This window comes from Myotis myotis, unplaced genomic scaffold (genome assembly GCF_014108235.1).
Source record: "Myotis myotis isolate mMyoMyo1 unplaced genomic scaffold, mMyoMyo1.p scaffold_m19_p_12, whole genome shotgun sequence".
Classification (NCBI taxonomy): domain Eukaryota; kingdom Metazoa; phylum Chordata; class Mammalia; order Chiroptera; family Vespertilionidae; genus Myotis; species Myotis myotis.
Window position 1 is genome coordinate 2,906,414 of NW_023416316.1, and position 12,503 is coordinate 2,918,916.

Sequence of the window (12,503 nt, forward strand, 5' to 3'; positions counted from 1 at the left end):
TTTCCGTCATAGGATTTTTATTTTACACGTTTGCATCACAGCGAGAAGCCATCCCCAACAGCACCCGGGTCGGAAGCCCCACCCATCCTGTTTACATAAATGCTCTTCAATGATCATTGTTAAAAAAATACTGAAAGTGCCTTCTGCACCCCAATCTAACAAGGAAAGCAAATGATATGTACAGGCATTGTCTCCCCCAGATGTAACTTGATTCTGGATTCGATGTGTCTGACTTCTTTTGTGGTCAATGACGAGGAAATCCAATTCATGATCTATAAACGCCCCTTGTCTGCACAGGGCCCCGGCCCCTTTGGTTAATAAGTATCTTAAATGCGAGGGGGCTGGCCCTCAGGCCCCATCTGGGCTGCGATCCCACCATGAAACCTCGCACCTTGCCTCCGAGCAGCTAACTCTTGGGAGTGGGTCAGTGTTCCTATTCTGCTTGGACATTTACTGACTTTGTCCAGAACACCCCCTTCCCAAAGGCCTGGGGAGTCTGGAGTGTTCAGATCATTACATTCCAGGCGGTGGCAATGCAGGTGGATCCCTTCTTCCAAAATGTATTTTTACTGATTTCACACAGGAAGGGAGAGGGATAGAGAGAAACATCAATGAGAGAGAATCATTGATTGACTGCCTCCTGCACACCCCACACTGTGGATCGAGCCCGCAACCTGGCATATTCCCTGACCGAGAATCGAACTGTGACCTCCTGGTTCATAGGTTACACTCAACCACTGACCCACACCGGCCGGGCACAGGTGGGTCCCTTTTAAAGATTTCCTGCCAAACACCCTAGAGAAACAGGAGCACAGAGCAGATCTGAGAACCGCTGGCGTGTTCCCACGAACGCCTTTGTGATGTACCAAGAGGCACCGAGTCAGAGCCTAACTTCTTTAGTGGGGAAGCCATTGATTTAGTGACTCCCGACGGGGAAAGCAGTGGGTCCCAGGCCCCCGGGACCCTGCACATTGTGAACTGGTTCAGAGGCCCAACGGGGAGCGTGGAGTGGAAGGGGTGGAGTTGGCAGCGGGCAGCATGGAGGCTCTGCTGTCCCACAGGGGTATGGAGCAGGGCCAACCTCACCAGACTGTCTGATGGGCCCGGCCCCCTGGAAGACAACACTTCGGATGGGGAAATGGCCAGATGCCACTTGTAATAACAACGGGCATCGTGTCGCTCCTCTGTAGGCTGGAAGTGCTGGGACAGACACCGGAATGCAGGCAGAACCCCACATCCGGGCCAAAGCAATGATACACGAGCTAGTGCGACCTCCTGGTAAACCTCTCCTGAGCTTCGCCAACTCATCCCTCCAGAGCTTCCGGGAGAAAACGCTGCAATGCACCAAAGCCTGCAGCCTGTATTCCCAGGACCGAGCCTCCGTGGAATCAATAGATGTGGGCGGGGGTGGGGGGTGGAGGAGAAGGAGAGGGGGAGGGGAGGCAGGCTGTGGAAGGAGAGCAGAGATCCTGATGAGACGGTGCCGAGGAGGAAATCCTGCCACGACAGACACGTGGAGTGGACTCACGAGACCAAGAGCTGCCTGGCTGGCTGGCCACGTCCAGGGGAGAAAGCGCCTGGCAAGTTCACTCGAGTGGTTTCTTGAGGGAAAGCTGGACTGACTCGGGCTGTGACCTGAGCAAGCACCTCCTGCACTCCAGCAGCTTCCCTGGCAGGACGGGCAGCGGCCTCCGGCATCGCGCTCGGCGGCGCTGCGTTGCTACTAACATTTTAAAGTCTGGAGGGGCCAGAACTAGGCTGATGGCATCTCTGGCCACTGGTAAGAGCCAGGATTGAGAGACCAGTGACCTTTGTTGTGGTCCAAGAAGTAATTTTCTACAAAAGACACGGACTTTATTAAAGGCAAACAGAGCCTGCACTTCCTGAACCTTCCCCGCAGCAGGGTTCCCAGTCCGCAGCAGGTTTCTGATCTGAAAGGAAGCCTGGATACTCGTGTGGGCAGGGCAGGGAGGGAGCAGTGAAGCTATAAACACGAGGGCTCTGTGATGGGCACCCGTCCTCCCTGCCCAGCCGAGACTCTGGGAGGCTTAACCGTGCGAGCTCCGTGGCTCACGGAGCCGGGACCTCAACTCGGGCGGCAGGAAGGCTGTGGCTGGAGAGCCACTGTGCTTCGGACCCCAGCCAGTCACCCTGACTCACGTGCCTGCTGGTCCCAGCTGCGAAGTGACAGAGGAAGGGAAGAAATGTTCACGGAACAGGACAGACAGCGTAAGTCATTCTGAGAAACTTCACCTACCACCTGCCTTCCCCGTCACGGGCTGGGTTTGGATGTTCCCTAATCGTCGGCCTGACTATAGACCTTCCATGTTACATGCAGGACACGGCAGATGTGCTGTGTGGTGGGAAGGCCGTGGCAGCCTGTTTCCAAACCCCTGCCCCCTCTCCCTGTGCTCCTGCCCCGAAGGGCCAGCATGGAAGGGAAGGCGGCCCTGCAGGTGCTGCGAGAGCCCAGAGGCTGCTGGAGGTAGGCATGGGCTTTAAAGGACGCCTCATCCCACAGAAGCCAGCCCTCTGGGTCGGCCCGAATGTGGCTGCTGAGGATGGGAGCTGCGAGGGGGCAGGAGGCAGGAGCAGTGCGGGCTGGCCGCACACGTTCCCGTCCTCCCCTGCTCCTCACGCACTCGCTTCCTCCATGGAGACCTTTCAGGAGGGAGTTTTCATCTCACTTTGGTTCTTGCCAAGAAATCTATGACTGAGTTAAGAACATCTGCTTGCAGGACAAGCAGCGAATTCCCCCCCGCCCCCGCACCCCCCAGGGAAGCACCCTGAGCCTGGGTTGAGACACTTCTGCAGCTGGGATTGGGACAGGAAAATAAAGCTTTAAAGATATTCCCATCTTCTCTACAACGTCCGGCCCCGTCACACAGCTCCAAGTGAAAAGAGAAAGAGAACTGACCCTTAGATGAATACTTAGGCTGTACTTCCGTCCTGGAGACGGGGAGACGTGGGGCCCCGCCCCGAGGACTGCAGAGCAGGACCAGCCCGAGGGCCAGGCCAAGCACAGAGGCCACTGAAAGTGCATGAGGAGGACGCTTCCTCCTCCCAGGCCAGCAGGAAGGGGAAACGGCACAGCAGAGGGAAAACAACTGTTTTTGAGGAAAGACTTCAGGTTCCCAAACCTGGGATATGGAGCCACCCCTAAATCTTGTGATTTCTGACCGACCCTCCAAGCCGGAGGTAAGCAAACCACCACCAGGGACTGTCCCTGTCCACCTGCCAGGAGGCCCCGCACGCCTGGCACCCGAGCAGGAGGAAGCCGTCCTGCGTGGGAATGATCACGGAGCCCTCCGCCACAACGGGCCTTCGGAGCGGCCCGGCTTCCAACCGCTTAGGTGCAATGCTGTTCCCTGGGGGCAGCGCCCGTGTGGGTCCCCACGCTCGGAGAGTCCGCAAGGGAACCCGCGTTCCTGTGAGACGCCTCCCGGCCCTGAGCCTAAGCCGCCAGTCACACTTGCCCACACACTCCAGACGAAGACGGGGCAGCTGGCCACCTGCTCTGTCTAGAACCCTCTGGCTTACGGGGAAAGCTTGGTGGTGGTGATCACACCTCCTTTCCTGCCCCAGCTGCTCCTGAAGGAAAGTCCCCCCCCTTCCCCCAGACTCCCATCACACCAGGTGGACACGAACCACGAGGAGAGGGAACTTTTCTGGATGTTCAAGAAAACCCTACAGAATGCTTTTGAGCTAAAAATATATTTCTGTCCATCCTTTAGGCAACACAGAACACCCTTCCATCACCATTCCCCCTCCCCCCGCCCCCCGCCCCGGGCTGTGACACCCAGCCCCACGCAGAGCCCCTTGGACAGATACAGCTCCCAGAGCTGCTGGTTCCTGGACCCTTTCAGGATCTGGGAGAAAGGCCTGAGCCACCTTTGGGGACAGGAGTCTGGGGCAGGCTCGGCATACTAATCAGTTTTGACCCTGCTTTCTAGAATCACCTAATTTCATTCGTTTTTGTCTCCAAAAGCTGTAGCAACCCTCTCCATCCCCTGTAAGCCTGTGCTGTTGACTTCCTCCCCACCCACCGTCCATTCTGATGTGCTACACACTGGGGGTCACACTGCATATACCCTAAGAGCTCCCTCCCAATTAAAAATATATAAATCAAAACCAAGTCTTCCTTTTATTCTCCTCCTCGCTACACTCCCTCCGCAGCGTGCCCACCTGAAGGAGAAGTCCAGCTGCCTACGACCAGCCACAGATCAGTTTCCATAAAAGAGTAAAAAAAGGGCTTCCGTGGCACTGCTCCCAGCACGCGCTCTGTGGCGTCACTGTCAGGAAGTGCCAGCTGCTCTCGCTCACCAAGAGGACTATTAATAAATTAAGTGTCTTCTTTGCGGGGCCAGCTCGAGCGTGCGCCATCACGCGGCGCATTCCCAGTTGCCCTGGGGCTCCACCGAGCCGTTGGTCACCTTCTTGACCTTCTTCATGTTCTCCATCACCCCCGACGTCGTCACGCTGCACAGGGAAACAACAAGGAGCGCGTCAGTGGGAAGCGGGGCCGTCTTCGCCACAGCACCTCCCGGGGGTGAAGGGCTGGCTCTGGAGTCAGAGCGGGGCTTGAATTCCGACCGGCTCTGGCCACTATGGAACCTTGGCCAAGGCACCTGAGCTCTCCGTGCTCCAGCACAAGAGCAATTCCCGCTTCCCAGAGCTACCGTGAGGGCAATGAGCTCTCCAAAGCGCCCAATCAGCGCACGGCGGCTGTTAGCGCTACAATCAGCGCCAGCCTGTCATGGCTCCACGGATTTCCACGTGGCATGCACGTCCTCTAACAGCCACGAGACTGCCCCGTTACAGTGAACATCTGAAAAGAAAGCTGGCCCGAGGCGGACACTCAGTCACCAGCCACACGGGAGCATCCTGAGTCACGGGACAGAAGCACGGGTGCAGCGGCCCTTCCGGGCCCAGCCCGACACTAGAGCTTTCTGCAGACCCAGGCCCTGGTCCCTGCAGGCCGTGTCGTCAATGAGCACGGTCTCCGCCTCCCCATCCCTCCCCGGGCAGGGTCTATTCTCTGTTGGTCCCTGACACTCAGGAGGGGCCGTGGAGTCCTTCACTGAATCCATGGATCAAAACTGGAAGCACGACCCTCGCCGGTTTGGCTCAGTGGATAGAGCACCAGCCTGCAGACCAAAGGGTCCCAGGTCCGATTTCGGTCAAGGGTACGTACCTTGGTTGCAGGCTCCTCCCCTGCCCGGGCCCTGGTACACGAGGCAACCAATCAATGTGTCTCTCTCACATCGATATTTCTGTCTTTCCCTCTGTCTTCCACTCCCTAAAAATCAATGGGAAAATATCCTCAGATGAGGATTAACAACAAAAAATGGAGGCACGCTAGCCCTTCCCCGGGAGTGGAGCGCAGCCTCTCGTGTGGTGGGTCCGTGGGAAGGCAAGATGTGAGCTGGGCAGGTTCTACGCTTGTGTATCTGCGAGGGACATGGTGGCCCCACAGCAGGAGGCATCGAGCAAACGTACTGAGCTCCTCCCGGCAGGACTGGTTGTAGGGCAGTGACACTGTCTGTATGACACTATCGTGGCAGATACACGTCATCACACATGTGTGCAAACCCACAGAATGCACACCACCAGCACGGTCCCTAAGGTAAACTATGGACTCCGGGTGACAAGGACTGTCAATCAGGTTCATCGACGGGAACACATGCGCCGCTCTGGAGGAGCTGGTGCTAATGCGGAGGCTGTGCATGCGTGAGGCCAGGCCAGGCCAGGACGCTTATAGCAAATGGCTGTATCTCCTGTTCAATGTCGCTGTGAACCTAAAACTGCTCTAAAAAACAGCCTGTTAGAACAAACATGCCCGGCCCAGCATCTCCTAAGCCTCCTCCGTCCCCGTCCGGACCCACAGGAACCTCCTGACCAATAAAATAAATGCAATCAATCAACTCAACAGACTCTCCAAGGACCCTGCCATCCCCCCACCAACTACCCTCCATGTGGCACCCCTAGAGTCTGTCCAGGGGAGGGCGCCAGCAAGTTGAGGAGTCACAGGCAGAGCAGGTGCTGTGGGGTTGACTGTGTGACCTGGAGCCCGTGGAGCTGCTCAAGTGACCTGGAGCAGATCAGATGGACGGCAGTGATGCCCGTGGGCACAGCAGACCTCCGGGAAGGCCAGCCCGGCCGCTGCTGCTGAAGAGTGCGAGTCGTCCCCGGGCAGCTCAGCCACTCAGCAGAAACGGAGGCAGGAGGTCAGACCGACACCCTGCGGCCGCCCAGGCAGGGACCACAGCTGTGAAGGCACCTCCAGCACGGCCTCATGTTGATGCCAGCACTGAAGGGGGGACAAGAGCTGAAGAGCCCCCATCGGCCCAGCCCTCTGCACGGAAACGGCTCTCAGAAGAAAGGCCTCTACAAGCATGGGGGGCGATGAGCAGCGGGATTTACACCTAAACTCCCACTCAGGGTACAGGCACAGCCTCTGGAGATGCGCAGATCGCAGTCACCGCCCCTCACTTCACAGGGAGGTCTCCAGAGGCGAGGCCTCCTCTGCCCATCTAGCACCTTCGTGTCCTGGCTGGTGACGTGCCCTTCTGTGGCTCCAGTGCACGCCTGGACCTCAGGACTGTCTACACCCTGTCCCACTGTCCTCGCAGGAGACTGGGCTCCCGGAAGGCCGGGCTTCTGTTCCGGCTGGTGCTTCACAGCTGCCCATAGGGCACACGGCCAGGCTGGCCTCTCTGGCTGCCCAGCCCAGTGCCCATTCCAGCAGGAGCTGTCCTGCTTCCAGTGCCTGCTCAGGGAAGCGCCTCTCTGAGGCAGGTGGCCAGCAGCTGGGGAGCTGGGCTGAGGCCAGGGGCCAGTGCTAAGGCCCCTAAGGCTGATGCTCCCTGTGGGATCAGTACCGGAGTCTGTGGAGGACTGGCAGGAGAGTGGAGCAGAGGTGCCCGAGACAAGGAGCAGGGAGCTCCGACAGAGGCGGAGAGAGCACAGGGCCTAATGCACACAGGCAAGATGAGAATGTTGCTTTAGACACCCACTGCTCCCACTGCCACCCAGGTCACAGTCACATGTGGCGTGAGAAAGTGGCCCATGGACACAACTATTTCTTTAACCAAACTGAACCAGAAACTATAAGCAAACTAGCAATTGCTTTCTGGACTGGAAGGTGGAGGGGCCTGGCTGAGAGACAATCCCGTCGTCTCCCATAGTCCTGTGCCCACGGTGGGTGCCGACCCCCTCGGGTGCTCACAGGAAGCAGTCCTGGAACCCACACACACGTTTCCCACTTCTCAGGCTGACAGACATAATTCAGAGCACGCAGGACACGCACAGCACACGGGCAGCTGCTGAGTGCTGAAATCGCAGCCAATATTTAACATGTTGAATTTTTTATGATAAATTTTGTTACCAAAATTGGTCCAAAGAGATGTTGAAAGAAAGAGGAAAAAGACAAAGTCAGTGTTACCTCTGGTGCGCCCTCATCTTGCAGGCTCGGAGGGAGGAAAAGGGGTGAAGCTCCCAGCCCCACCCCCTGGGAGAGACTCACTCCCCAGATGCACTCGGCCCCTCAGCTGGGCCTCAGATGAAGGAGGTGAGGGCAGGGGCGGGAGGAACTCCCCAGAATCTCCCGGTGGCTGCTCCCGTGCTGCAGCGTCAGACCCACCAGGAACAGTGTGGATCTGTTGGGGGGGGGGGGGGGCCTGAGGATACTACCTCCTAGAGGTGCTGTTCCGTGACAAGGATCAGACCAGCTCCCTTCTTTGGGAAGCCCCTCCCATGTGGATGGCAGGGAGCTCCTGACCTGCTGGGAAACCAGGCGCAGGCTCGCTGCCTCTGGCTGGTGTCTATGGAGGACTTAGGGGTACTGAGCACTCCCACTGCAAGTGGCGGAGGGAGACGACAGCCCGGGTGGCTGCCCTGAGCGGCTGCGATTAGCCTTTGCGCACCTGCAGGGGAACGATAGGCAGCTGCGCCAGAGCGTCCGGCCCAGCCTGCTCTGCTGTCACGTCTTATAAATTCCTAGAACTCTCAGCAGCAGAGTCTTAGCCAAGAGAAAGCCCAGAACAATTTCCTTGCGGATTTAAAGGTACTTGACCTCAATCCGCTCCTAAACATCTTTTCTGGCTAAACTGGGCTTGCGCTCCCAGGGAGTGCACCACCCTAAACAAACCCTTGGCTGGGTTTGCCCCCTCTCCGCTGCTACACAGGGAGAACCCATTCACTGGCACAGGACGGCTCCACTAAGGCACTGACACAGTGTGACCAGAGTACTGTCGCCCTGTGACGGATGTAAACAGAGGCAGCCCGAGGTCAACCCAGCCTTCCCAAGTCTTACCAGAAAAAAGAACAGGCTCTCTAGTCCCCATAGACAGCGCTCTGTCTGCCCACGCCCTCTCCTTTCCTCCCGACTACAGCCGCAGACCCTCTTGCGAAAAGACTACCGTCAGCAAATATTGTCAGCGAGAAACCAGAACCAAAACAGAACTCTGCCACGAGACAGACCTTCCCAACGCGTCCACACTTCCAGACCAGCAGCTGGCGGACGGGATGTGGGGACAGGAACTCCACATGGCTGGCGAGAACACCAACTGGGACAGCCATTTCAGACCACAGCCCAGTCAAGCGGAAGATGTCAGGAGCCAGCCATTCGGCTCCTAGCTGCCCACTCCAGAGAACCAGCCAGGGTCCCCAGCAGGGATGGACAAATCCCCCAGACCTCAGGTTACTTCCTGCTGCTGCTCCTCACCAGACTGGCTCTCACTTGTGCCTCTTCAACCAGTCACTTGCTCAGACCTGCAACTTCCAGAAGAGGCACATGTGATGCTTCTCCTGCCTTCCCTCCACCAACAGGCATTTCTTCCTCTGCACAGGGAGGGGCTGTTTGGAGCCCAACAGCAGGATCTGCCTTCGCTCCTTGTTCTCACAGTGGAGCTGAGCACCAGGAGCTCTCCCAGCTGGCAGCCTGGCAGCCTGGCAGGGCCCAGTGGGCCAAGGCTCAGCCTTCGAACTGGGAAAAATCAAAGGCCACCCTGGCTGGAGGCAGTGCACCGGAAACACCCTCAGGCCAATCCTCAAACACAGCGCGCCTGGCCCCTCACAGGTCACAGCACAATATTCCTCATCACTGTTCACTTCTCCAAAGTGACTGCCTTTCCCAGAAACAGCACCCCGGAGGCCCCCACCCTGAGACTCAGAAGCCGGTTAACGCAGATCTAGGTCAGTGGTGGTGCTGCTGCAAAGAGCCACTTGCTATCCGAGGATAAAGGACGTCTGACCTTCACTAGCAGACTTATGAGATTCGGATGACCACCTTTTCAGACACAGGCTCCCAACGGCAGGGGCCAGCAGGAAGAGGGCTTGCCCGTGCTCAGTAGTTTGGAACAGGCCCAGCATGTCCCCAAGTTCATGCCACCCAGTTACCGAGCGCAGTGTCCATTTCCTCCTGCTAAAAATAGAGGGCCCACCTCTGGAGCAACCACATGTGCAGCAGCTGCTCCAATTCACACCCTGCTGCTGTGTGTTAGGCAAAGGGGCGAGGGAGGGAGGGAGGGAGGGAGGGAGGGAGGGAGGGAGGGAGGGAGGGAGGGAGGGAGGGAGGAGATTTCTTACACAGATTCCATTTCCAGGTCATCGTCTTCCTGAGAAAGCTGTAGGTAGGGGTTATCTGAAGCTGGGCGGAACTTGTACCCGGTGAGAACGAAGAACACCAGAGTGGCCATTTCGTCCATGAGCTGCAAATTAAAAACCCCAAACAAAGGGTGAGCTCCACTGTTTTTCGGAAAGCAGTGGGACTAAACAAGCTGACCCCCACCCCTGCCCGGCAACCTGCCACTCCATAGCCACTCCTCACACGCCGAGCTGGCTGCTAGAGAGCAGTTTCCTCCCAAGCTGTGCTGAGGCCTCAGCCAGGCATTCTGCCCAGAGATGACACCTAAGACTCCAGGCTTTACCTGGAGTGTCCACTGCTCTGTTTTAAGAGTCATTATATACTCCCACTTCCTACAGTGCCTAATGCATCAAGAGTACTTAAGAGAACAGTCTCCAGACCATTCGATGGCCTGCCCTAGTAGTGAAGCCAGTTCTAGTCACTGCAAAGATACATCACTATTGAAATTCTAACAATGGGCAAAGGAGAGTAAGGTCTGCATTCTAAGCTACTCTAAGTCCTGTAACTGACGGAGACCGTCTCATCTGGGCTTTAATTGCACAGAGTAAACCTGACTCTCTCTGCCTGAGGCTGTTTTCTTCAAAGACTCTTTGCATTAACGCTAACATCAATAATGCAACGACCTCCAGATTTCTCCTGCAACCCAGCAGCTCTCCTGGCCAGGAGCTGGAATCGCAGCCCGGAAGAGAACCAGGCCTCACCGGGCGCTGCCGGGTGCACTGTGACTTTAGGTTGCAGCCTCAGGCTGTCTCCAGGACCAGCATACCTGATAGAGCCACTTCCACTGGAACGGAACAGCGAATTTGAGGAAAAATGCAATGATCCTGGTGAAGTATATGTAACATACGATCTAAGGAAGAGGAAAGAAACAAGAACATCAACACAGAAACTTGGCACCACTTTCTTCTGACAATTTGCTTTCAAATTAACTACAAAACAGACACAGAATGACCCTGCTGGTCACACTGAGAAGGCAGCACTTCTCGCTCTCTGGGTGCCCACAGTTCTGGAAACTGCCACCCCTCCGGGAGGGCGAACATTTTAGGATGGCTGCTGATTCCAATACCAGGGGGTCATGTTTTCCCTCCCTGGATGGGGGTTTTCCAGCAGCAACAGCAAAATAAAGCCACAGGAAGTGCTGACTTTCAGCCTCTGCAGCGGAGGCTGGGACGCCAGGGGCCACACAGCACAAGTGCCAACAGTCCTAAGTCCTCTAGCAGGGGAGGGGCCGTTGAGAGTGCGACTCACGGGCCACTCGAGTGTGGCCTGCTCCCCGGGACCAGGAAAAACATGTCCAAAGGGAAGACGACTCAGAAACTTTGTTAGGAGTCAGGAAGCAAACTCTAGAAGACCCACGCCTTAAATATTCCAAGAAATTATGTTTCTAATAGTCCAGAGTAAGTCCCCCTTTGGTGCTAGTGCTTGTATGAGCCCTCGGTGTTTGCCTCAGTTCTGTGTAGGTGTGACCCCATTTTTGTAAATGAATAAAAAGTCCCATCGAAGGAGCATCCAATCCGAGGAGAGAGCCTAGAGAAAGAGGCCTCAGCTGCCAGCAGCGACCACCGAGGGGAGGAGGTTCGGGTCGGAGAGGGCAGCGCTGTGTCTCTATCATCCTGCACTGTGAACACATCAAGCAGGGACTGCTTTTCTGAGTGCGTAAAGCCAGATTTAAAACTCAACTTTAGAAAGAAGCAAGCAGACACTTAATTCCCAGACCCAAGGACACAACCTGGAGTGAAGCCACGGCCCCAGGCAGCACCCGCCTCGTGCACCCACCCTCCTGAGGAGCCCATTTGCTCTACCCGTTATGTACAGACTGAGGGGTTTTACTCACCAAGACGTAATAATGTCTGAAAAGTTTCAGCTTTGCTAAGTTAATAGCAGCTAGGGAGAAGAAAGAACAAAACAGAGGCTCGTTAACCTTTCTCAGTCAAGGGGCCGAGTCTAACACAGGAGCAATGCCCGGGCACATCTGTATTTCTGGAAATGCCACCGCTGGGCCAGACTCCCCCAGTCACCAGGAGTCAGGGATTGTGGGGACAGCAGGCGGGGCCGCAGCTCCAGTGCACGGGCACACCCGCACATTGCCCCAGTCCTGGATTCAGCAGCTTCAAACCGGCCATGCCAGTGTACTGACCCACAGAAACCAGCAGTCACTACAAATCAGGACCCCTCCCTCCGCCAAGCCATCATTAAACATTTCAGCTCTGCCAATGTGGCTGACAGAGCTGCCCCCACTAGGAACAGTCTCAGCTGGGTCCCTGAGCAATCTGGGGGAACCTCCCACTAGTTCAGGGTGTAAATTCAATTAACAGGGGTGCATCTTGCAAATTTAAATTTCACTTAGATTTTCAGTAAGTGCCTTGTAACAAGCCCTTTAAATACAACCTCCCTGGCTGTGTCCTACCTTCATGCTCAAGGTCAGGGAGCCAGGATAGCTAACTTCCTGCCACTGCCTATGGCCATGAAATATTAATGACCACAGAGGGTAGCCTGGCTCCCTCTCCAATGAGCAATCCTTTCATTCATCATAAACCTTCCTACAAGAGGCAAATTAATTTTGCTTAATAGCACTCAATTACTGGTTCCATTAAGATGGGCCTGTGTACAGTGGAGGTTCACATTTCCTCTTCCTCCCCACTCGGCCACATGATTAGTGGGTGACAATCAAGCTTAGGCTTCCAAAAGAAATTCCCCGAATCCTAAATAATCTTCAAGGTGATTATCAGCTACCAGTGTCTGTATGAATCTCTTCTGAGAAACCACATGCACCGATGAAAGAGCAGAAACTCGTTCCGGGAAACCCTAACTCCCCGAATGGGAGGCTATCACACCCACCTCGAGCCTGCAAAGGCCG

General features: G+C 56.1%; 1 protein-coding gene across 3 annotated transcripts in view; it reads right to left on the minus strand.

Annotated features, from left to right (window-relative positions):
• GPR107 (G protein-coupled receptor 107) overlaps positions 1 to 12,503 on the minus strand; it is a 56,135-nt gene continuing 43,632 nt past the window's right edge. For 2 of the 3 annotated variants that reach the window (XM_036329348.1, XM_036329351.1), the window contains 4 exons: positions 11,481 to 11,530; positions 10,413 to 10,496; positions 9,589 to 9,710; positions 1 to 4,479 (listed from right to left, as the gene is read on the minus strand). In XM_036329348.1, the coding sequence (XP_036185241.1) occupies positions 4,383 to 4,479; positions 9,589 to 9,710; positions 10,413 to 10,496; positions 11,481 to 11,530 (353 nt within the window). In that variant the 3' untranslated portion in view covers positions 1 to 4,382. The remainder of the gene's footprint in view (positions 4,480 to 9,588; positions 9,711 to 10,412; positions 10,497 to 11,480; positions 11,531 to 12,503) is intronic. The other variant, XM_036329350.1, reaches the window with a different exon arrangement.